This window comes from Lithobates pipiens, unplaced genomic scaffold (genome assembly GCF_037356315.1).
Source record: "Lithobates pipiens isolate NorthernLeopardFrog02 unplaced genomic scaffold, aLitPip1_a1.2 Scaffold_8, whole genome shotgun sequence".
Taxonomy (NCBI): Eukaryota; Metazoa; Chordata; class Amphibia; order Anura; family Ranidae; genus Lithobates; species Lithobates pipiens.
The window spans coordinates 157632113-157659113 of NW_027507903.1; the positions used below are offsets into that span (position 1 = coordinate 157632113).

General features: G+C 41.4%; 1 protein-coding gene across 1 annotated transcript in view; it reads right to left on the reverse strand.

Annotated features, from left to right (window-relative positions):
* The window catches only part of CCDC3 (coiled-coil domain containing 3), a 98649-nt gene extending 73914 nt beyond the window's left edge, over positions 1–24735 (reverse strand). Inside the window, exons 1-2 of the mRNA XM_077472872.1 lie at positions 24166–24735; positions 16746–16911 (exon numbers count right to left, since the gene is read on the reverse strand). Of these exons, the coding sequence (XP_077328998.1) occupies positions 16746–16911; positions 24166–24542 (543 nt within the window). The 5' untranslated portion in view covers positions 24543–24735. The remainder of the gene's footprint in view (positions 1–16745; positions 16912–24165) is intronic.
* Positions 24736–27001: the final 2266 nt, after the last annotated feature.

The window sequence follows — 27001 nt, forward strand, 5'->3', positions numbered from 1 at the left end:
ATGACCAGGGCTCTCTGATGATTCCTACTCTATTAAAGTGTACTCTAGTTGTACTGTCTACCCTCCTGTTGTACATCGCTGCGTAAACCATCGGTGCTATATAAATCCTGTATAATAATATATAACAGTATATTTGTTCTTCAAATATTGCATCTTAAATGTAAATGTTGAATAAACTAACTACTTAAAGAGCTAATACAAAGGTATCTTAGAGGTGTGTATGTTTAAACACAGTTGTAGCACTCAATATGATACCTATTATTTTTACTAATGCTGTTCACATTACAGTGCAGACTATTCTGAGCTGTAGAAAAATCCCTAATACTGCAGCTTCAGCTTGTTGATGACATGTAGCTGTTATCTTTGAAGTTATAACTTCCATAGTATTAGAGAGGCACTGTCAGCCTTGAGTGGAGGGGGTGATTAATTTACTGGTAAATGACGTGCATTGCAATATAAACAAACCTGGCAGATAATTGATGTTCATAGGCACCATAAAGAGGACAGGGAAAAAAAGCTAGAAACAAAAAATGATAACACTCTGGGGTTTTTAATTTTTTTAATAATAAAAAAAATATTTAAAACAGCACAAGGGACATTACTTGCATTTAAAGCTATGTGTCCCTTGTGCTGCTGGCATCAAGAGTGCCAACTATGCCTGTCCGTTCCTCGTCCCTCTTCCATTCGTAGAAGCTGTACTATAGCTCCAAACAAAAAAACAAAAACAATCTATGAATGGAGGACAGGTGGATAAATAAAAAGTTCTCCATTTATAGAGTGCTTTCATTAATAAAAAGTATAGTACAGCTTCTATGACTGGGGAAGGAGAGTGGAATGGGTGGGCATAGCTGGCACGCTTTATTAGTGCATATGAAAGGTCCCTCTTCTTTATTAAGTCTTGCAGTACCAGACGATTATGACAGGGAGGGTGGGAGGGTATTGGAGGTAGAATATATCAATTAAACCAGCAGCGAGCAGCACCAAAGAAACACATCACACTGACTTCAAGGGAAGTCTCTTTTTTGACTAAACTAAGGCTTTAAGATAATTTTTTTCATCTCATCTAAAAGGAAATAAAGTAGATAAAGTTGAAATTCCTAAGTTTGGGATGAAAAATTAGTTTGAATATTGATGAAAAAGATATCATCTTAATTTAAATAATCCAATGAATTTTTAAATGATATGTAAACTTAAAGAATAACTATAGGCAAAACTTTATTTTATATTTAGGATCGAGCAAGGGAGGGATTTTTTTGCCATCTGTGTCCCATTCCAGCGATTTACCTTAATTTCCTGTCCCATAGCCAAACAGGAAGTGAAAGGAAATCCCTGCAAATTAAGGGAATTCCTTAGGGAACCCCAGTTCATTAGAACTAGCGTGCCCATTGGAAGATTTCCCCTTACTTTTTTGAGGACAATCCAAAATTTGGGATTTCCTTTTACTTGCACTTTCAATGATAATGGTAAACAGCACAAATAGAGAGGATGAATATCATTAAAGTGGTGTTCCACAAAAAAAAAAATAATTCATTAAAATTCCTAAAAAAAATAAAAAATAAAAACATTTGGATTTTTTTTTTAACTCACCTCTAAATGCCTGTTGCTAGGTGGTCCCTCTTAGTCTGCTTCCTTCAGTGCCTGGGCTGGTGACATCACTTCCCCTCGGTGCAGGAAGGGCTCAGCTCTGCCCCCTCCCTCCTGTCAGTCATCTGGGACACGTGACAGGTCCCAGATGACCGCGCGGCCAATCATGGCGCGCGGCGCCGCTCGTGCATGCGCAGCGAGTGCCCGGCTCGGAAGCCACAGCCGGGTGCCCACAGTTAGAATGCAGGTGCCGCAGAGAGAAGGGGTGAACAAGTGGGGCTTCGTTCCCCCGCATTGCTGGACGCTGGGATACGTAAGGCCGCGTACACACGCACGGACTGTTCGCCCAACCTTGTTCGTCAAACAGTTTGACAATCAGTCCGCTCAAAATTAGCATGAACGGACTTGACCACACACGATGAACGAACAGTCCGCTGAAACCGTGCGCGATGACGTGAACGGCACGTACGACGGGACTAGAAAACGACGTCCTATACACTGCAATGCAACCTTCGGCGTGTAAATCCTTTCTGAGTATGCGCGGAACTTAGTTTGACGAACAAGCCTACACACGAGCGGACTGTCCGCTCAAACAAAGTTTCAGCGGACAGTTTTACGGAACTTCCGAAAAACTTTGTTCGTCAGACTGTCCGCTGAAACTGTCCGCTGAAGCCCACACACGAGCGGACTGTCCGCTGAAACACTGTTCAGCGGACAAAGTTGGGCGAACAGTCCGCCCGTGTGTACGCGGCCTAAGAGTCCGATTATTAAAAGTCAGCAGCTGCAGTATTTGTAGCTGCTGACTTTTATTTTTATTTTTTAAGGGGAACTCCTCTTTAATGGGGGTACAGACAACAGTAAAAACTGACAGGTGTTCTAACCCTTCTCCCATCTATCCAAAACTAAAACAAATGTTTTTACTTTTATAAGTTAAGAACACAAATGTAATTTATTGATGTTTTCCAGGGCCGTTGATATGATAGCTGCATTTGTTTACTTTTAGGCTAAAACATTTTTAAGAAAGTGCATAAAATGCTTGTTGAAACTGTCTGAAATGCAATGTCCTTGTCTCTTACTACAAATTGCTACCTATGTAATGGAGATGTAGCGAGGAAGACATTGAAGTCATGTAATCTGTGTGTTCTTTAACCACTTCCGGACCGCCACATGCCAATATACGTCCTTAATTTGAAGCGGAATATCATTGTTATGGCAGCAGCTAGCTGCCATAACCCCGGTATCCTCTTCTTTGACAGGCGGTCCACTTTCCGATAAGAGTGGTCTCTACGGCGGATTTACCGCAAGGTGGCGGCGGAGGGCCCCCCTCCCGCTGCACTCCGGTGCCCTCTGCCACTTCACAGAGCCGTCGGCAGCCGCAGAGGTGATTGGATCTTCACCCTTGCTGGGCATGGAGACGAGTGAGAGGAAGATGGCCCCCACCCGTCTTCATAACATTGCAAGCGATGTCATAAAGTTACATCCGCCCATAACTTTTAAAGGGCCAGTTTTTTAAATTACCTTTTTAAATGACAATTTTTTATTTTTTATTTTTTATTGCATTTTAGTGTTAATATGAGATCTGAGGTCTTTTTTTTACCTCAGATCTCATATTTAACCACTTGCTTACTGGCTACTTAAACCCCCCTCCTGCCCAGACCAATTTTCAGCTTTCATCGCTGATGCACTTTGAATGACAATTGCGCGGTCCTACAACACCGTACCCAAATTACATTTTTATCATTTTTTTCCCACAAATAGAGCTTTCTTTTGGTGGTATTTAATTCCAGCTAGGAGTTTTATTTTTTGCTAAACAAACAAAAAAAGATGCAAAATAAAAAATAAAAAAAATCATGTTTAATAGTTTGTTATAAAATTTTGCAAACAGGTAATTTTTCTCCTTCATTGAAATGCGCTGATGAGGCGGCGCTGGTGGGCACTGATAGGCTGCACTGTTGGGCACTGATAGGCACAGTTAAGTTGGCACTAATAGGCACAGATAAGGTGGTACTGATGGGCACAGATAAGGTGGCACTGATGGGCAAAGATGGGCACAGATAAGATGGCACAGATGGGTGGTACGGATGGGCAGCACGGATGGGTGGCATGGATGACTGGCACGGATGGGTGGCATGGATGGGCACTGATGGGTACAACTGATAGATGGGACTGATGGGCACTGATAGGTGGCACTGATAGGTGGCACTGCTGGGCACTGATGGGCGGCACTGCTGGGCACTGATGGGCACTGGTAGATGACAGTGATTGGCACGGATATGTGGCACTGAGGTGCAGCACAGTTTTTGCGGCAGATTGTGGGCACTGATAGGTGGCACTGTGGGCACTGATAGATGGCACTGTGGGCAATGATAGATGACACTGTGGGCACTGATAGGTGGCACTGTGGGCACTAATGGGGGGCACTTTTTTATTCTATAGGTGGCACTGTCAGGGGGCAGGTGGGCACTGATACGCTGGCTGTGATCGGGACTGATGTCCCGATCACGGCCGCCGATGATCGTTTTTCTAGGAAAAATAGACGTTTACCGGCTCTGTTTTGTCACATGATCAGCTGTCATTAGCTGACAGCTGATCACGTGGTAAGGGGTCGGGATCGACCCCTTGCTCAGATCCGTGATCAGGCGAGTCTCATAGACTCGCCGGTCACAGAGCGCGCCACGCGCGCCCCTCAGGGGGTGCGCAGGCCGCTCGTGCATGGGACGACGTCAATAGACGTAGTCCCGGCAAAGCAGGTCCGCGCTGTAGCCGTCATTCGGCTATAGCGTGGATCTCTAGAGGTTAAGAGGTTCTGTTGTGCTTTTTTTCTATTACAAGGGATGTTTACATTCCTTGTAATAGGAATAAAAGGGACACAATGTTTTTTTTTTTAAAACCTGTGTGAAAAAAATAAAATAAAAGATAAAATAAATAAGAAAATAAAACAATTTTTTTTTAAACGTGTCCGTCCCCCGAGCTCGCGTGCAGAAGTGAACGCATAAGTGAGTAGCACCCGCATATGAAAATGATGTTGAAACGACACTTGTGAGGTATCGCCATGATCGGTAGAGCAATAGCAATAATTGTAGCTCTAGACCTCCTGTAACTTAAAACATGCAACCTGTAGAATTTTTTAAACGTTGCCTATGGAGATTTTTAAGGGGAAAAGTTTGTTGCCTTTCCATGAGCGGGCGCAATTTTGAAGCATGACATGTTGGGTAAAAATTTACCTTTACAATATAAAAAAATTGGGTTAACTTTACTGTTGTCTTATTTTTTAATTCAAAAAAGTGTATTTTTTCCAAAAAAAGTACGCTTGTAAGACCACTGCGCAAATACGGTCTGACAGAAAGTATTGCAACGACCGCCATTTTATTCTCTAGGGTGTAAAAAAAATGTATAGTGTTTGGGGGTTCTAAGTAATTTTCTAGCAAAAAAAAATGTTTTTAACTTGTAAATAATTCTCAGAAAGAGGCTCAGTCCTTAAGTGGTTAAATGGAAACAAGCTGAATGAGTAACTTCCACCAAGTGTTTTTATTTTTGCAAAGCAACCAGCAAACAATCATCATCCAAGATTGCAAAATAGTAGTCACATACAGCCAAAATGTATTTATGGCCTTTGCTGCTTTTTTCTAAAGGACCCACAATATCCATAGCAACTTATTTTAATGCGTTGCCAGCCACATGGACTGGTTTCCATGGTCCTGTCTAATGGGTACAGTCATTTGGCAAGTGGCACAAGTCAAAGAAGCCAATGCCTGTGTCCTGATCTGTTACCAGTACAAATGCCTGGCTTAAATGGCTACTAAACCAACTTCAGTAGCATCTGTTTGGACAATAAAAAGCTTGGGAAAATCTTTTACTAAATGAAAGACATTCTCTGTAGTGACTTCCAGGAGCATCTAGCGCTCCTTCTCCTTATTCCAGCATCCTGGTTTTGGCTGTGGCATTCTGCTTGTCTGTCTGTTGACCTGCAAGGTGATTGATGTGGCCAGACTCTGGGTGGAGACCAAACCTGATTTAAGCTAGCCAAGCCTGCAGTCTCATACTTGTGATAGAGTGTGTAATACCTGATCAAGTTGTCTGTTTGTCTGCCCTACTCTACTAGATTGGATTTCCCTGTGTATAACCTCAGATCGGATATCGACTTTTCTCTGAACACTGCCTCCCTTTAACCCAGACTGTCACTGAACCATTCTACCTGTCTGCCAACAGCAAGTACATGTTTGCTTTGCTCAGTTTGCACATGCCCTGGCATTGTAGCCAGGCACTACAGCATTGTGTATAAGTCCTGGGGGCAACCGAGCACTGGTAGGCCTGCTTGCCTTATGGGAAAGGGGGCTGCTATAGGTGAAGAACACAGTAGCCAGCTATAGTTTCCATTTTATATGTGTCATATCACATTGGTAATCGTAATATAGCACAGCATTTTATTTGTTTTTATGTATAAAGCATGCATCCCAGCAAATATACAGAGTTGATTTACTGAAGGCAAAAATGCTGTTCACTTTCCAAAGGAATTTTCACTTTGTAAGAGAAAGTATGCTTAAAGCTGAAGCATATTTTTGCATAGGTACATTAGTCCAGTTTGGGCCAATGTAAGTACCGTATTATGTGTATGTATGTGTCATACCTGCAAGATCCAAGTGGAAGCTGGAAATCACATCCCAGTGGAAGCTGGAAATCACTGTAGTAGACAACGCAACTACAATGATTGCCAGTGGCTTATGGGTGCCATCACTGCCTGCCTATCCACCTCGCCCAATTAGTGTCAACTGCTGTAGTAGTGGTACCTATTGGTCCTTTCCACCTTCCAAATGGATTTTCAAATTCGCACCAGAGCCTCATGGGAGATATGTGAACCGGCTCCATACAGAGCTGGTCACATTCTCCTGCTATTGCGAATTTGATGCAGGGAACCCGCATCCAATTCACAAAAGTGTGAACCCGGCCTTACATCTCTCTTGAATATGTCACAGACATAGATGTGCAAAGTTTAAACCATTTGCACGATGCCAAGATATTTACATGGGACAGTTAAACTTTGTGGTACTATGTCAGAGACTTATAAATAAAACCACCTGCTAATAAAGATGGATGCACATACTGTATGTAATATTTATAAAATGATTTAAAATTCTAAATACAAAGCTGCACATTCAAATGTTTAATTTGTGTCTCTCTCCCTACACATGGTCGAAATTATAGCATTTCCAGACACTGAAAGGTAATGTCACAAAACAACTGCTCCATCATTTATAAGAAGATAATCCCCTAACGTAACCCTAGAATGTACAGTTTGCTGCGGTGACTGTATCTTACACAATGGTCCCCCTTTCCTTGTCTAATCCTGCATTCTCTTGTCTGTTCAGGGATATCTAAATAGTTTACCTTTTTAAGTAAACCAAACGTCTGGTGTGGGAAATGCCCCAGTTGTCAGAAGCTTGTGTGTTTAGCCTCTCTTGTCTTCCCCCCTCCCAAAATCAGTAGACATATAATTAATGTGGCATTAGTAAATGGCAACTGTGCAGGAACCTGGTGGCAGTAAATAGCACAGCTGTGAGGAGCAAGCTATACCTTCAAACAGACCGTGAAACAGGAGGAGTCACCACACTGTGTTCATTGTGGGATACAAAGGATACAACAGGAAATGTACACAATTACCTTAAAAGCAAAGTCATAAAATTGATACTCCTAAGGCAACACTGGTGTAACAGTAGTAAACGTCAAGTGTTGTTCCACTACTATATTGTACAGTAATAGGAATGTGCAATCCAGCCCACCCAACATACACCATGTCTGCATGGACCACTAAAGACACTCAGCTATTCTAGCCGCCAATTGCAAACATGAAGAATTATTGTTGAGGTCTGCAGCCATGGATTTCATATGTGCCAAGAAGAAGAAAATTCACAACCATTTATAAATAAGCAACTTTTGTATACAAAGTGTTGCAGTTTGCACATTAATTGAACTGTGGCAAACAAATATGTGCAACTGTGCCCTACAGATAAGCAAATCAGTACGCACTGTATGTTTAGCTTTTTGCATTGCTACTTGTTCATACACAGGCACGCTGACCCTTTCATCAGATATGTGGCTGTAAAAACGTTTTATGAGACACAACACAAAGGAAATAGCACACAGTCGCTGTGATTGTAAAATTGCTACGTTGTTATTTTTTTATTTTATTACAGTCGCCCTTGAGCTTTTTAAAGCACATTTCTCATCGAGAATCTAATGGCACAAACACAAATCCCATGCTTTTCCATTTATATGGGTGAGAATTGCTCTGCAGTTTATTCTCTGGCATTTAGAGGTCATAAAGAAAAATTCCCATGCATGTAAATGGAGAGGTCAATGTCCCTGGTCACTTCCTATCCCCCCCAGTTAAAACATTTTTTATCGTAATTTTATTAATTTGAATAGCTACATACTTAAACAAAGGAACAGTAAATTATGTTAATGTTTCTTTAAACCAACCACCTATTGCATGGATCCTGGACCATATGTCCCTTCTTACTTTACACTATACAGGCTCAACTAGGAGAAGAATCTTTTGAGGATGAGTTATTTTCAGTTAAGTCCAATGAGATATGAAAATATCAATTACGTAGCTGAATTAAAGCTTAAAGCGGGGGTCCACTCAAAAAAAAAAAAAATATATATATATATATATATATATATATTAAAAGCCAGCAGCTACAAATACTGCAGCTGCAGACTTTTAATAAATGGACACTTACCTGTCCAGGGTGGCCGCGATGTCAGCAGCCGAAGCCGAGCAATTGCTCGTCTCTCGGCTGCCCCCGCTGCCATCCTCGGCGTGGGAATCAGGAAGTGAAGCGTTGCGGCCTCACTTCCTGGTTCCCTACTGCTCATGCGCGAGTTGCTCTCTGCTTCCTCACTGGTCCCTGCTGTGTTCTAAGACCTGTGTGTTTCCCAGAACACAGCGGGAGGGGGGGTGACACGAAGGGGAGTGATCCCGCAGGAGTCTATTCCCAGAAGTGGGTGCAGATACCTATATTATACAGGTATCTGCACCCTCCTCACCCCTGATACCGGAGGGGGGGAGGGTTCCGAAAAGCAGAGGTTCACTTTTTGTGTGAACCTCCTCTTTAAAGTGGTTGTAAACCTAGTTACACTACTTGTACCTAAAGGTAAGCCTATAATAAGGTACTAAAAATACATCCTAAACCTGCACGGTTTAGGGGATATTTATCATATACACTTGCGCTGACGTCATCGGCGCATGCGCAGAAAAGAAACAGCTCGCTCGTGCCGTTTCTTCAGCAGCCCTGCCATGGCCGGCAGCTCCTGTGCATATGTGCGGTAGTGACATAATCGTGGCCAATCACAGTGCTGGAGCCCGCAAACCTGGAAAAAATTCCAGGAGACATGTCTCCAGGCACAGTGGTGTACTGGGACCACTGTAACAGTGTCGATCTAAGGTACATTTTTCATAATGAGCTAGTATGCAATGCATACTAGCTCACTATGCCTTTGTCTTACAGGGTTTGTTTTTATGTATTTTTTCTTTGGGTTTACAACCACTTTAAGTATAGTTATATTTTTTGTTTCTGGGCTCTACCCCATTACTTACCTCTGGCTGATAGCTCCTTAGTGTAGAAACATTCCCTGCAGTAATGACAGGTCCTCTTTACAGCCTTGCAGGGGTTAACTTTCTAATCTGTAACACTGCAGTAAATTAAAGATGTCCCGAGGGCCGCCCGCCATGTACTTTTTACTCTTTCATTCTGAAAAGTCCTTGTATTATTTTTTTTCACAGAATGCAACATTTTCTATGAATGAGGGAAAGGAGGAAGAATTACAGTACCCCCTGCTCCATTCCCGTAATGTGTTGCATTCAACAATAAGAAGCAATCAGCAAGGCTCCATCTCGGGTTATTGTAGGAATGAACAGCCATTGGGGCCAGCGTCCCATAATGCCACTGGAAGAAGGTCATTGGGGCCAATATCCCATAATGCCACTGGAAGGGGCGCATCCTGTTCTTTTGGGCTGCACATGCACAGTGCGTAGTCTTTTCTGTAACCTAATGCCACGTACACACGAGCGGACTGTATGGCGTACTTAGTCCGTCATACAATCCGACGGACAGTCCGTCACACTTTCGACTGAACGGACTTGACCACACACGGATACCCAAACAGTCCGTCGAAAGCTTGCGCGATGACGTGTACAGCACGTACGACGGGACTAGAAATAGGAAGTCCAATACACAGCAAAGCACCCTTCCGCCATGTAAATCCTTTCTGGGCATGCGCCATTCTTAGTCCATCGAACTAGCCTACTGACAAGCGGATTGTCCGCTGAAACCAAAGTACGACGGACAGAATTTCGAAAAATCCGAAATACTTAGTACGCCAGACTGAAAAAGTCCGCTGAAGCCCACACACGAGCGGACTGTCCGCTGAAATGTGTTTCGAAGGACTAAGTACGCCATACAGTCCGCCCGTGTGTACGCGGCATAAGATGATCTTAGCAGCTGCAACCGGGGAGAGTGCATACTGCACATGTGCACCACAAAAGAACAGAATGTAATTCCCTCCCAATGCACTAGGGGGTACTGGTCCTGACAGCTGCACTGTACCTACAATAACTAGGAGACATTTCTGGCTGCAGAGAATTTGAGGAAATTTCTTTTAAACGTGGTGGTGAACTTCATTGTTTAAACAGAAAGGGGGCCCTGGCTGGAAGGTAGGTTTAGCACACTATGCAAATATACCCATATCGAACAACTTAGTGTGCTTTTTTGTAAACCTGAACTTACATTTTAAGTTACAGTGAGCCTATTACATCTAAATAGCAGCCCATACCAATACAGAAATACTCCAAGACACAGTAGTAATCTGAACAATATTGGTAAATGGTAGACTTAACAGACTTTAAAGAGGAAGTAAACCCTGATGGGTTTACTTCCTCTTTTTTTCCCTGCAAAGGTAAAGCATAATGGACTACTATGCATCGCATAGTAGCTCATTATGTGTCACTTACCTGACACAGGAGCCAGCGAAGTCGCCGCTGATCCCTGTAGTCCGCCGCGTCCATCTTGCTGGTGGCGTCTCGCAGCTCTGACCAATGACAGCGGCGAAGCCGCGATGACGTCACTCCCGCGCATGCGCACGGGAGTCGCGCCTCGCAGCTCCGCCGCTGTCATACGGCGAGGCCGCGATGACGTCACTCCCGCGCATGCGCACGGGAGTCGACAAATTTGGCAAATCCATTCTTGGACTTGCCGCATTTAGTGCGCATGCGCGCCGCTGTCTACGGCGCATGCGCCGTAGACAGCGGTGCCCATTTTCGGGCAAATATCTCCTAAACCATATAGGTTTAGGAGATATTACTTGGACCTACAGGTAAGCCTTAATCTAGGCTTACCTGTAGGTCAAAGTTGTTTGGAAGGGTTTACTTCCATTTTAAGTTGGAACCTGTAAATGTTGTAGGAACATAGCCTGCATATGTTGCAACTACACCAGGCTCTTTTGGAAGCAAGGTCCTTTGCAGTGACCTTTTGACTCAGTCCACTAGAGTTGACATCCTGATATAAATATCTTGTATAATTATTTGATATTGCAGTTTTTTGATTGCAGTGAAAGACATGAAAGGTAGGTCAATTAAAAAGAAGAGTATCCAGGACGTCTCTATATCTTCCCCCATCCTCTGGAACTCAATATCAATCTGTACAGCTATTTCCTTCTCTGGTTGCCTTTGGACGATCCTTGAAAATTCATCTTATCAGGAAAGCCTATCACACGTCCAACTAACTGAACTCTTATCACTTACATCTCCACAATTATAACCTTTTCTACTACTTGCCCCACTCTATTAGATTGTAAGCTCTTATAAACATTGTCCTTATAACGCTCTTCTATTTTATTGTATAGTAACTGTATATCTCCCTTTAGATTGTAAAAAGCTGGGCTAACTGTTGGTGCTATATAAATCCTGAATAACAATAATAAGAGAAGGAGCAACAACAAATAATATCTCAGTATAAAGTCAAGATGGGGAAGACGGACTATGAAGAGGATCAGAGCACAAGCAATTCCAGTATGGGGTCTGATCTGACAGGGGGGTCAACTTCTGGAATGGATGAAGCACTTGGTAGTTTGAGCTGGTTGAGACCTTGGATATGGGACTTGTCTGGATTCTTCTGGCAACTGGCTATCACTACACATAACAGATCTCTTTTAAAAATTTGTAATCCATGTCCGCACACAATGTGGATTGGTGAATACAGCAGGAAAATGTATAATTAAAGGTTTTTGCTGCTTTAGGTGTTGCACATGTGATATGAAACTTAAAGTAGGGTTGCAGCGGTACTGGATTTTTATGGCGAGTACGATACTTCTGGTCAAGTACTCACCGAGTACCGATACCTTTGCGGTGTGATTTGAGCCCATATAAAATGAAGGGGCTCAAATCGCACTGCAAAGAATCACATGAAATTTGAACAGGAATGAGGTCCTATTGATGTCTGACTCACATGCAGTCTCCCCACTGCTCGTGTGAACCCAGGCTGAAATCACTATGAGCATTTCTGTTAAAAAGCACAATTATTTGCAGTGTGATTTGAGCCCATTCATTTTGTATGAGCTCATATTGCACTGTAAAGGTATAGGTTTTGGGTATCAAAGCATTTTCATGAGCAAAAGTACTTGTGAAAGTTCTCAGTATTGGCACCGATACTGATATTGGTGCAACACTAACTTAAAAATTTCCTGATTTGGAATGAAAATAGAAATAAAAACATGGAGCCCTCTGGTGTGAAGAGGTACTTGTAACCACAAAGGGAGATTATTCAGCATTTTGGAGAAGAGTAAATGCTTAAAATGCCACCATCATTACCAGCTGGCAAGTAACACTGGGGGTCTAGACACTGACAACTCCATGACAGATATCTTTCCTTCCATTACCGTAAGGCCCCTCTATGGATACCCTTAAACACCATTTCTAGATGTACCAGTGTTATACGAGTGTGAATATATTCTCTTTTGATTAAGAAGAAATCAAACTTTTGCCCAAAAAATTGATAATTCTCACAAAAACACATATGAAGAGAACCACAGATACAAAAATGAAACAAGTATTTTCTTGTCTCCACTAACCTGAGGTTAGCTCTGCCTAAGGCTATAATACAGGACTATATCATGAATTAATAATGTGTGTGTATACTGCAAAATATCTGTCTATGTCAAAGAATGCTTTCAAATCCAAATGTATTATGTTACATGGTGGACCTGCTCTTGATTTATCAGACAACACTGTACTAGTATGAATCATTTAGATGCATTATAAACAGAGTCACCTACTATTAATATAACTCTATCCAATTTTTAGCAGAATATTCTCAGATTTATTGAAGTCTGCAGTTAAAATCACATACAGATGTGTGCATATACAGATGTATGCTATTGTGTAGGCAATCCTTTGCATTGTTTACCTGTAAGCCCTTGTACACACGGTCGGAGATTCCGACAACCAAATCCGTCGGATTTTGTCCGACGGATTTTGTCCGTCGGATTTTGTCCGACGGATTTTGTCTGAAACTGTTGTATACACACGGTCGGACAAAGTTGTCGGAAAATCCGACGTGATGACGTTATTTCATTACAACAGGACTATGTTCACGCTAGTAGCCAATAGCTTTGGTGTAGGAATTTGATCTCAGCATGCGTGGCACTTTGTCCGATCGGAATTCTCTACACATGATCGGAGTATGTCCGATCGGAGCATTTTGTCGGAAAATATTTCCGGCAAGTTGTAAAAGTTGGTCCGACGGATATTCCGACGGAAACAGTCCGATGCAGACAACACACAGTCGGAATATCCGACAAAATGCTCCAATCGGACACATTCCGACGGAATCTCCGACCGTGTGTACAAGGGCTTACTCTATACCCCAGTGGGCAAAAAAATGATGTATTTAAATAATATGAACCTTTTCAAGTATAAAATTAATTTTATATGTCTAGTATAGTTTAAGATTTCTTCACACTCCTGGACAGCATAAATGAGGATAAAACAACATAACCCTTGGCCAAGCCTTCCACCAAAAATGAAAAGATTGGTTGACTTGACAAGATCTGGTGCATATATTGCATGGAATGCATATTAATATATGATGTGTAATTCCCTTTTGATGAGAAATAAAAAATACTCCGCTGTAAAGTTGCATACATTACAAGGCCTGTAACAAACCTAACTGCATAGTTCTACCTCTACCAATTGCCATTTATATTGACATTTACATGTGTATTCTTCTCAATGTCCATGCTGACCTCCTACTCCCTGAATGGAATGGTCATCCTGCTGTAGTCAAACGACCAGCCCCAGTGTTATTTTGAGAAAAAAAGCAGCAAGCCAATTAAATGAGCAGAAGTCAGCCATGTTTGATTTTTTCCTACAAGACAACTGACAGCAGACTGAACTAGGAAGGTTTTTTTCTAAATTGTGAAAAAGATTGTAGTTGCAATAATGATTTTTTTTTCATTTTGACAAAAGTGTGCTTACCTTTTAACAGGCTTCCATCTTTAGCCTATCAGCTTAGAGATAATAACTGCTTAATGCAAAGACCTTTATTATATTACATTATACCTGTCTCTACCTTATCTGTACTTATTAAATAACTCCAAGTATTAGGAAAAACACCCTTTAATTCAGTTACTTATTGGGGTTGAATTACTATAATTCGAGAGTGCAAAATCTGATGCAACTGTGCACAGTAGCCAATCAGCTTCTAACTTCAGCTTGTTCAGTTAAGCTTTGACAATAAAACCTGGAAGCAGATTGGTTTCTGTGCACAGCTGCACCACATTTTGCACTCTCTAGTTTTAGTACATCAACCCCACTGTATCATTAAAATTACCTTTTAAATACAGCTAGTATAAGTAGCTGAAGATTTTTTTTTTTAGCTACCGGTACTTTCTTACACAGCAGTACTAACATCTAAGAACGTGTGTTTCCTAACACAGCAGTATTGTTTTTGTATGGTGTTGCATTGTCAGTATTATAACATTAAGAACGTACATTTTTGGAAGGAAGGAAGTTTTAAATATGGGACACATTTTTGAAGTATTATAATTTAGATTTTTACAATGAGATCTTCTTTTTCCTTTAGGCTACTTTCACACTGAAGCATTGCGGGTGCTGGCGGTAAAGCGGCGCTATATTTAGCGTCGCTTTACCGTTGTTTTAGTGGCGCTGTTCGGCCGATAGCGGGACGGTTTTAACCTCCACTAGCGGTCGAAAAAGGGTTAAAACTGCCTGCAAAGCGCCGATGTGGGTTTGCAGCGCTGCCCCCATTGTTTTTGAATGGGAAGGGGCACTTTTGGAGCGGTAAATACACAGCTCCTACAGCACTCCAAAGATGCGCCTTGCAGGACTTATATGACCATCCTGCAAGCGTTCCGCAAGCTCTCAGGCTTTCACACTGGAGACACAGCAGTGGCTGTTTCAGGGCGCTATTTTTAGCGTTGTAGCGCCTGCAAAGTGCCCCAGTGTGAAAAAGGGCCTTAGTGAATGACATTTTACTTGGCAACAACCATTGACATCACTGCTTACTTTTGTATATGTAAAATACTGGTTAATTGTAACTATGTTCTTATGCATAAAACCAAATAAAATACTTAACAATATGTTCATTTATTTTAAGACTTCACAACTGTTTAACCCCCCTGACGGTACTCCCGAGTCTGGCTCGGGGTGGAAATTTTATACCAAAATCGGTAACCTCGAGCCAGACTCGGGACCGCATTGCTGAATGCAGGAGGAGGTTTACTTACCATCTCCCTTGGATCCAGCGATGTCCCCCCGCTGTACGAGCATCTCGTCCTCCGCTCGATTCATCACGGAGCCAATCTCCGTTCCCTGCGAGCGTTTCGACGCACAGGGACGGAGATCGGCGCCAAATTCAAAAAGTGAAACACACAGTATACATACAGTATAATGTAATCTTACAGATTACATTGCTGTATGTAATTATTTCACATCCCCTTTGTCCCTAGTGGTCTGCCCAGTGTCCTGCATGAAGTTTTATATTATAAAAACTGTTCTTTATGCCTGGAAACTGGAGATTGTCCATAGCAACCAAAACTGTCCCTTTACATCAAAAGTGATTTTAGAGCAGCTAGAAAACAGCGATAATAAATTGGAATCACTCGCAGAATTGAGGGATAGTGATTTGTGAGGAGATCCGTCATCAAATACTGAAAAGTAATGACAGTGACAATTCTGCAACTGAGCAAATTTCGGTGTTTTTGGTTTGATTACATTATTGAATCATTTTTATTATTGTTATATTATTATTTAGTATAATTATTTATAGTTATTTATTATATTATAATTTATAATTTAATTTTTCAAACTTTATCATACCCGGGATGTCTGCTAGACTTTGGTTTGAACAGATTTAAGTTATTCCTAAGAATTACAGGACTACAATATAAAATGCTAAATTTTCATGCAAAATAATTGTACCGCTTTCAGCACCTAAAATCCGAAATAATCATACCACCAGTGAGGTTAAAAGTAAAACACATACTGTACAAGCAGTTGGAATAATACAAAAAATGCAGCAAAATGTGAAGCGACATAAAGGGTCAAACAAAATGGGAGCTTACAGACAGGAAAATGAAAAATATTGAATTTAATTAACATAAACAAGAAACTACTGGCACTCCCACATACACCATCATTTTAACAATGTAATATTTCAGGGCGGATGACAGATCAGATTAGAGGGCAAAGTGGAGGAAGTAAGAATAAATGCTAGAGATGAAGAATAGGAAATAGCTTGAGAGACAGGGTTAAGGGGGGACAGACTTTGGCTAAACCTGAAAAGAATATTTTGCAGAACGTCCTTATTTTTCTATAGCTTGTTGTACACCACCCAATCTTTGATAGTAACACAACTCCTTTACAATCAAATACAATCTGGTTCTGCAGTTGCAAAGAATATTCAGCACACTGGATATTGCTGCTTTAGCAGTAATAATAGCTACCATTTACAGATCACTGCCCGTATGTGTTTAAAAGGTGTACAGAGGTCACAAAGGCTTTGGGTGTTCAAGAAAGACAGCTGTTGCATTTTTTTGGTAAGGTCAGACTGAGTATATAAAAAAAAAATAATAATAATAACGCTTACCCTACTGTCTTCTTGGCTTTCTAGTTCATCCATGACTTGTTGTCCTTGAGAACAATTGGAGTACTGGAAAAGACTGGAAAACAGCCTCCAGTTGTCTTGAGTATCTGCAAAAATTGCATCCTGGAAATTCACTCCATGTGGAAGCAGACTGTAATTTTCATCCATTCTACAGTATAGAAAAACATTGAATAAAGTTTGATAAATATGCTGGATTACAACATTACCTTTATTGCAAGTGGAATTAGCATAATAACTAGAGATTAAATTCTGATTCGGGTCAAGTCTGTGCTCAAGGTGAACCAAGGCTTTTTGGGGACCTATCCAACTATCGTGGCCATTTGCCCACCCAAACTCTTGTCATTACTGTAATGTAAACACAATGCTGGGGATCCTGGGGGGGGCATCATTAATCAAATATGGTCATGAACATATTTGGTTAAGGCCATCACCTGGGATCCCCACTGCGGTGTTTATATTACTGCAGCACCAGCGCTGTGTCATTTAGCAATGGGAGTGCTGAAGGTTTGCACGTGTGGTGGTGGGTTGTTGATTGATGAGGAATTACATTGCTGAACACTGTGACTGTGAATTGACATAATTGGAAAACCCACTTAATGATGGACTTACACCAGGGACAATAGTTTTACATTTGTTTAATGTTTATTTTATTTTTTTAATGTATTTAAAGCACTTCTAAGATCTTGGTGTGCTTATTTACATTCGTTTTTGTGAGATTGTGTTGAGTGGTAGTAATGTACCCATGTACTCATTCCCCTGGGAGGGGGTTATATTAAGGGGGCTTCCAAGTTCCTTTATAAGTCACCCACCCCCAAATCTCCAAACCCCCCCACAGTACATGGGGAAGAGGTTGTTTTCTGATGACATTAGGACAAGGTGCTTTGCAAGGAGGAGGCTTTGCCACAACCCCACGCTGTTTCTTTATAAATATGTACTCTCCTCTCTAAAAAAACAGAAACAAGACAGCATGAGATTTGAAATTTAAAAAATGCCTTCATACCTAGGCCTGTAGATAGGGTTGGTTGGTTGGTAAGCAGACTGGTTGGTGAGTTGAGCTGGGAATTTTCTCTGGTTTTGCCTTTCATGCATTTGCCCTTCCATGTGCTCCTAGCTGTCAAGGCCAGTTATAGGTGGGGGCAGTGACCATCTCTTTGTTACTGGTGTAAATTTGGTCAGGTGACACACTGGGCACCTTTGCTGCTATGTGCTGGGTGTCCAATGTGCCCCTGTGTCTTAAGGAGGATTGGGGTACCTTCAGGCCCACCTGCCCCTTATCTATTCCTTAGAATGCATGTGCTTCCATTGTGGAGACCCTCATAAATGTAGAATGTTAGGACTGCAAGCGATACAGGGTTCTGTGAAGAGGCCTTGCAGCTTATGCATGCATTTGCAAATGTGTGCTAACTAAACCCCTGTTTTTAACGCATACTGTTGGACAGGTTAATTCAGTTGGTAAGAAGACTTGTTGGTGAGTTGAGCTGGGATTTTTCTCTGGTTTTGTCTTTCCTGTAGCTAGGGTTGCCAGAAGAGGATAGAATCAATTGTTCCTTACCCCTTACTACCTAGATAGCAAGCAATTATGCTACAAGTTTGAAAATGACTTGCAAAGCTAGACTTGTCAGACTTCACAAGTTTGTTGCACAATTGCAGCAAGTCTGCATTGCATGACTCCAGGTCAACTTTCTTTACAAACATTCTGCAAGTCTGCTGCAAGTTCAGGTTCAGTTATGTTGTGCAATAGTCATCCCACCACAGGGATCACTGTGTCTGAATTCTCATGCTGTAGACTTGCAGAACTCTTGCTGTAGACTCACCACTGCAATTTTGCCCTTGCTAGAGACTTGCAATGCAAATGTGCTACAATTTGGAAAAGTGTCAACTAGAATGTGTTCTTCAAGTACTCTGTGAGTGTACAACGTGCCAGTGAAAATGTTCAGCAAGTTAACAGACTTACAATTCAACACTGCCACACATTTGTCCAGCAAAAACGTAGCAAGTCATTTTCAAAGTTGCAGCTCAATTGCTTGTTATCTGGGTTTTTATTGAGGGATATCAAGAGGCTCTTCTCCTAATCCATAGGGATGGGCAAACAGTTTGGCCTGAGCATAAGTTTGGGCCAAACTTTCACTAATCGGACGTTCGATGAACATCCAAACAAATGGTAGTTCTTCTCAAATAATTCCGTATAGTCAGCTCTATTTTTCGTAACTTCCTTTGGCAGAATAGACCCCGCAAGGATCCGGCTAGAGCAGCTACAGAAACCTAAAGATGAAGGTGGCACTGCCTAACCCTTGGCTTTACTACATGGCAGCTCAACTGCAGCATATTGCCCATGCTATACCAACAGAACAGGAGAACCAAATAGATTCTACAATGGCCCTTTTGAATTATGTGACAGGGTGGATAATGTGGCTGAGGGCCTAGGAGGACTGATGTTTGCTAAATCCAATAAACTTTTTTCTACGTTTGTCCTTATGCAGAAGGTCTGGAATAAAGTGCGGCAGTTACAAGACATATACGCGGCTTTACTAGATATAGCCCGATATGGGGTAATTGATACTATAATGATCTGCTAACAGTGCGAAGTGGGCACAGGTGGAAGTTGTGTGTGGTCACATGTCTGTTTCATATCTTTGTAAATGGAGTGTTATGTTCATTTGCGGATTTGCAGGCTAAATTTCACCTTCCACAGTCTATGTGGTTCCACTATTTTCAGCTGCAACATGCTGTCAGGGCACACGCAGGTGTAGATATATGGGAGCTATTCCCTTCCCCAATTTTCAACTACATGGCAGATATGTACTTTTTTAGGGGGTTCATCCCCGGGTGCTATTATATGTTGCTGACCATCTTTTTGAAAGGATTTCTGTCTAGGGCTGCCGATAGATGGGAAGGAGATGTGGGTGGCTTCACTGAGGAACAGCAGCTTGTACCAGCATGCCCTCTTAGTGTCTAGCAACACTTGGTTCACTTAACACCAGTAAGGTTATGCAAAATGGGACTAAGGGAGGACACGTTGTGTGCTAGATGCGCTAGAGATCATGGGGATCTAATACACCTTCTCTGGAGATGTCCAAAGTTGCACCTATGTTGGTCTAGAATGCTTAAACTGTAAATCGAGTGTTCCAGGTAACCATTCCGACAGACCCTAAGCCTTGCATCTTGGGGATTCCCCATTGAAGACATTCCCAAACAAGCCATTGGTAGAGCTATATTTCAGGCCTGGAAGCTAATACTTAGGGACTGGAATGTTTCTGATCCACCCTCACTGAAGGAGTGGATTGCACAAATGAGTGACACATTGAGATCAGAGAAATATATTTTCCAGCATAGAGGATGCATGGGTAAATTTAACAAACTATGGTCCCCATGGCTTGATACCCCAGAACTCTCTCCTGTAGAATTAATTCTGAACCGCATTTTACTTTAAGACATTATTGTATGATTATTATCACTGCTAACATCCCGACTGACCATTTATATCTAGGTTGATAGTAGAAAATGTTGTGGAGATCATGCCTTTTCTGAGTAAGATATGTGGGATATGTTAATAGTACTTGATTCCATTGTAAGTTCTATACATGCTCTAGGACGTGCATTGTTTTGTTTTGTTTTTCTTTAATAAAAACTTTTTTTAGAGATAGAAAAAAAATCACCCAAACCATCACCCCTGCTCCTACTGAGACCTCCTGCTCTCTAGCTTCCTTGTGACCACCTCCTACTGGGGCAGGAACCTTAAGTTCAGTGGCAACCATACATAATGACATTTCACTTCAGGCCATGAATATGTCATATGTGTCTATGGAGTAGCCCAACGACCTCACTAAATTACCATCTGTAACTCTTCCTGGGGGTACTTATGACAAGCCTCCTTTGCTCATACACACCCTAATGCCCCGTACACATGATAGGATTTTCCAATGGAAAATGTGTAATAGGATCTTGTTGTCAGAAATTCGGACCGTGTGTAGGCTCCATCACACATTTTCCATAGGAATTTCTGTCACACAAAATTTGAGATCTGGTTCTCAAATTTTCCGACAACAAAATCCGTTGTTGGAAATTCTGATCGTGTGTACACAACTCTGACGCACAAAGTGCCACGCATGCTTGGAACCAAGCAGAAGAGCACTGGCTATTGAATTTCATTTTTCTTGGCTCGTCGTAAGTGTTGTACATCATCGCATTCTTGACGTTCAGAATTTCCGACCAACTTTGAGTGACCGTGTGTATGCAAGACAAGTTTGAGCCAACATTCGTCTGAAAAAATACCATGGATTTTGTTGTCAGAAAATCCTATCATGTGTACAGGGCATTAGGCTGGGTTCACACTATTGTGAATTTGATGCAGGTTTCTCCACATCCAATTCTCGTGTCAGGAGATTGTGACCGGCTCTTTATGGAGCCGGTTCACACATCTCAGGAGTGACTCTGGTGCAAATTGCACATTCCTGTGTGTCTTCTGGTCCATTTCAGGTCCGAATTCAGCCGAATATTTGGACCAGAATTGGACCTGCAATGATAAACAGGGACACACCGGACCCTTGCTGTGAGCTGCTTGGTGCTGTGATGTGAACCCAACCTCAAATATATTGGTATGTGAGTAAGATGGAAGACACAAATAATTAGACCAATGTTGGGAGCACAATGCATCTTCACCCTCTCTGTTAATCACAAATCAGATGCTGAGTATGTTACTCACAATTGACATTATATTCCTGCACTTATAGCCTGGCATATTTTAAACAGGCAAAGCCTGCAAACTTGTACAGGACAAGAACTTTGGAGTCAATTTATAGGAACTTGGTATAATTTTGTAATCTTCTATTACAGCATTGTATTAATAAGGGGTCAGGAACTGGGAGATTTGTTTTAACAATGAGCCTGGAGTTGTGTTTTAAAAGATGTGACTAGCTCCTCAGATAGCAAGCAATTGAGCTGCAAGTTTGAAAATGACTTGCTAAGCTTTTGCTAGAACTGCCAGGCTTCACAGTTTGTTGCACAATTGCAGCAAGTCCATATTGCATGACTCCAGATCAACTTTCTTTGCAAACATTCTGCAAGTCTGCTGCAAGATCTGGTTCAGTTATGTTGGGCAATAGTCATCCCATCACAGGGGTCACTGTGACTCGCAGAGCTCTTGCTGTAGAATCACCACTGCAACTTTGTTCTTGCTAGGGACTTGCCACGCAAATTTGTTACAAATTGGAAAAGTGTCAACTAGAACTTGTGCTTCAAGTGCTCTGAAAGTGTAAAACTTTCCAGTAAAAATGTACAGCAAGTTAACAAGATTTACAATTCAACACTGCCACAAATTTGTGGCAAGTTATCCTTGCTATCTGGGCCTATACTCAGAAAGCTCTGTACACTCACAGAACCATTCCTAAAGTAATGTATAGGCTTTTCCAAAGTAGCACCCATTCCTATCAATGACTCCCTTAACTAGAGAGCGTGCTCAGTCAGAATGCTCATATTTCGCAACTGTGCGTGTCTTTGTACTCTTCCACCGGCTTCTGTGCAACAGCTATTAGTATTTCCAGATTTCTATCACTGGAGCCTGTAAGCACACAATTTGACACCCACAACAGTGCTACTGTGCTAGAATCATGTGTCTTACGTGTACCTTTTTTTATTTGTCACTGGTTATAATCTGGTTTATAATTTAGTGACAATTTGTGATATGTGTAACTGTAATTTACACTCTGGGAGGCTGATAACTAGTTAACCTGGACATGGCTATCAGCAAAAAAATAACTTCCAATATTCTCAAATGAGGTGTCTTTAGGATATTGCCTACAGGCACAGTCATTATTATCTGTTAAGATCCGTCAAAAATCTCTCTATGTATGGACGTGTTTAGTTGCTGCTCTCAACTCTTCAAGGGACATGTAAGAAACATCTATAAACTTGGCCATAAATTGACAGAATTTCGAACGTAAAGTCTTAGGAAAATTCATATGAAAATTCTCCAACAAACCTATCCTTCAGAAATTAGATTGATTTCTGATGAGCAGGAGTGGAAACATATGGATCGAAGTTCAGTCAATGCCTGCTGAACCAGCCGAATTTTTGATCCATATATGGCTAGCTTACCACAAGCTGAAAAATAATATATTAGCTAGCATGCACAGTTCAAATGACACATGGCTTTTGGACTGAGATGGTACAACTCAGGACATACCTAGCCAGGGCCCAGGAGAGAGTGAATATTGCAACTTACAGTTCCTAAACTGAAGTCCTTCAAGGGCCACACATGGCTTCTAAAGGTCTATCAGCAGGTGCTGTATCATACATATATAATAGTGGCAAGCAGAAGTTACTGAATATAATTTGCCAGTTAATGTTATTGAAGCACAACTCTAGTGAAAACCTTTTTTTGTTTTGGAAAGAGTGGTAAATAACATTTCTATGAGGCTTTTATTGCTGTGTGTTCCTTTAATAGGGATATTTCCATCTAAATTGATGAGAAGAGAGAGAAATAGGTTTTAGCGGGACAAGAAGACACAGACAGCAATAAAAACTTACAGAGGTTCTAGCCTTTCTTAACTCCCCCAAAGAAGGCGTATATCAATATACATATGGCTCTGTCCTTTCCCTATTCTATTAATAAAGAACATCTGATGTATTAGCTGGAGTTTTGTTTTAAAATTGAACTCCAGGCACATAAACTTTTACTCAAATACATATAATTCATATTTGTGTGCATCAAATTCCTTTGCAAATCCAGATATAACCTTGTAAAACAGCAAAGACAATACCACTGTGCTGCATATAGCTTGCATAGAGAGTAGCGCTATGGGAGGGGCCCAGCAGGCCCGCCCACTAAAGAAAATTGCAGGAGGGGGCGGGTACAGGACCATTCACCCTTCACTAAGAAGAGAACAGCAGTGACTGGTCTTTATAACAGGAAGCGTCTGCAACATTTCACACTGGATTACTACACAGATCTGCAAAAATACACAAAGCACAACGGGATTCAATTAAGAATGCACATACCTCTTTGCGTATCCCGGAGTTCAGCTTTAACAAAATATTTATCTATAATAATTTATGTAGTTAAGATATAATTATTTTACAAAGCAAAAGCTATCTAATGGAAGACAACTGCTTGGGGTAGTATATGGCAGCCACAAGGAGGCACAGAAGGGCCAATTTTTAGCAACAGCCTGCAGGTAATGGGAGAAACACCATTACACGTAATGAATATAAAAAAACATAAACTTCAGCTTTAAAAAATAATTGTTTTCAAATGCATGCACTCCATCTCCTATCAGCAAGCTCTGTCACCAATGCCATGATCAGTATACTAGCTGAACACAACTGGTATTTCTGAGTTGACTTTCAAGGTTTTATTACACCATTAAAGGTTTCAAATGAAAAATTGGTTTATGATCCTACTCACCGGAGGAAGAAGAAGTAGGAGTGACCCTGCACAACTGTGTATGAGTAACAGTCAAAGTATCCCAGTCCAGTGATGTTGAGCCTGGATCCTGCAGGTACCTCCAGCATACTGCCCCATCCCTGATCACAGAGCATTTCTATCTCTGCAGAATAGAAGAAGGTGCTGTCCCCTGATTCATACTGCCATGGCAGGTAATTGTACATACTGCTGAAGATACTACTGTGTGTTTCTTGGTGTACAGCCAACACTTTGGCATAGACTATTATCTGTGCCAGCTCTGCTCTGCATCCCTCACTCAGGTGCCTCCAATCTGATGACAGCTGACAACCCTGGGCACAGCTCCATACAAACCAGGCTGTGATCACAAAGTGCAGCATGGCAGACTTACTGTCCTTGTCACTTCTTGACACTCGAATGTAAAGGAAAGGAATTAATCCTCCAAAGGTTTACAGAGTATACATTCCATTGCCATGAGCAAAACAGGCTTTTCATATGTTACAGATTCATCATCTTGCCTAGTAATGGAAAGATTGCACTGTCCCTGTGGTGTGTCCTGTCCTGGAGCAGCAGACTGCTAACTGCCTGAACTGTACAGATAGTTTAAAAGGACTCCAGCAGTCTGTGCCCTCCCTTTGCTGCTACATCACACACAATACATTAGGGGGGGTGAGTTCTTCAACTCAATCATGAATTACAGAACAGGAATGACATCACATGTATTATATAAACTTCTTAATCTGTAGTATGATTTCAATAAATTCGCATACATACACATTCCATCTGTTATAAATTAAACAAAAGAAGTACCTAAAGTGGAACTTAAAAAAGTATAACTAAAGGGAAAACTTTTTTTTCCATTTTGGATAGATGGAGAGGGATTACAACGCCTGTCAGTTTTAATAGCTGGCTGTGCCCCCGTTAAGGAGACTCACCCTATGTGTCCTATTTACCATTATCATTGAAACTGGGTTGTCACCAGAAATGTAATAGAGGGCAAATCTTGCAACGGGGACACTAGATCTGGAGACCTGGGTGTCCCCAAGGAATTTTCTTAATTTGCAGGGATTTCCTCTCACTTTCTGTTTGGCTATGGGATAGGGAGTGAAATGAAATCTCTGCAATAGGTCACAAATGGCAAAAATGTATTTGACAGGGGTTAGAGCCCTCCTTTACTCTATCAAAAGTGAAAAAGAAAAAAGTTTTGCCTAGAAGTTCTACTTTAAGTACAAAAAAAATATGTGAACAGGCAGGATTTTAAATTTGTTTCTCTCTGCATTAACGTACGTTACCTGCCAGTCCACACAATTTAAGCAATGCCAAGATAAAATATCTGCCCCCTGAAGAAGTACCAAAGATGTCAGCAGCCGGTAAGGGAGCTACAGGACACTGTAACACTAGAAAGAAGGTGAGTATAGTTTATATATAGACAAAACTTTTTTTTGGCTAGAGTAAGGCTGATGTCAGTTGGTGATTCCTCCTTGATTCAAGTCTGAAGAAGCTGCCAGTGTTTCCCTATAGAATCACTAGCCAGAAGCAGCGAGATATCACTCTGTCAATGCCCGAGCACTGCTGAATCTTGATCCGTTAGCAATAGGAATGGCATCTCACTGCCTCTGCTACAGAGGAAAGGATTCCATAGGGACAAACAATCTACTTTCCAACTATCATTAACTATGTAGTGGAAGGGTCTGCCTTTGTTGCATACAATTTGATAGGATTGCATACATTTGTCCCCATATTACATAGTTGTGGTAACTCTAAAAGAGATTGCACGAAGATTGTACAATCAGATATTATATTGTGGTTTAGCAATCCTGCCGCTTGCAATTTCAACAGATTACCAACAGCGGGATCGCAAGCTTTAGTCCTCCATCTTAGTGAGGATTAGAAGTTTTGATTTCTGTCTGTGCCCTTGCAAGGTAGATTCACCTCCTTTTTGCTCTGGTGACCTTTATTACTGGTACAGAAAGTGATGGGAAAGCAAACATTTTAAAGTGGAATTCCAGCTTTTTGACTATTCCCAAACACCCCATTCTGAACCTCCCCTTCTCCAAGCATTTTAAGTTATACAACCCTATAGATATATTTTTTTCAGTCTTCCAGCTCTCCCAGTGATGTCACAGCAGCTTTCTCTTTCTATTCTGGTGATGAGGGGGGGCAGGTACTCTTCCAAGAATGAGCACCACCGTAATGATGGTCAGTCTTGGAGTACTGTGAGCCCAGCCTGCATGATGATGTGCCTTCAAGGGGGCATGTAAATGACAGACTGGGCTCAAAGAAAATGTTGCTGACCCAAGGAGGAAGTCAAGTGTACCGAGGGATGATTTTCCATTATCTCTTGCTCTCTTAACAATTGTAAAAATGTAAATTATGCATCACCCAGCAGGGACACAGACAGCAATAAAGACTTGGTGGAGGGTTTACCTCTTCCAACCTCTATCCATAACTAATAAAAATATATTGCCTTTATATGCATTCTAAATTACTCTGCCTAAACATGAATAAGTTACTGGAAATCTGAATGACCTGCCTTGTCTTGCATCTCTCGGGACTCCGGTGGCATGACATTGCCACCAAAATTATAAAGTTTTGTGTAGTTGATTTTGTGTCCAGATGATGATGAGATCTCTCCAAAAGTTTCTGATGTAGAAAAAAAAAAAAGTGGAACCAATGGGAGAGAATCACAATGTCGATTGAGCTAAACCCAAGAAAAAAAAACTATTTTGGTCCATCTGCCATGGTAGAATAGTTACCTCTATTGATGCCTCTTCCACATCTGGCTGTTGCTTTTTAAAAAAGTGGTAAAACTGTTACTTTCAGCCCCTACAGTACTGTA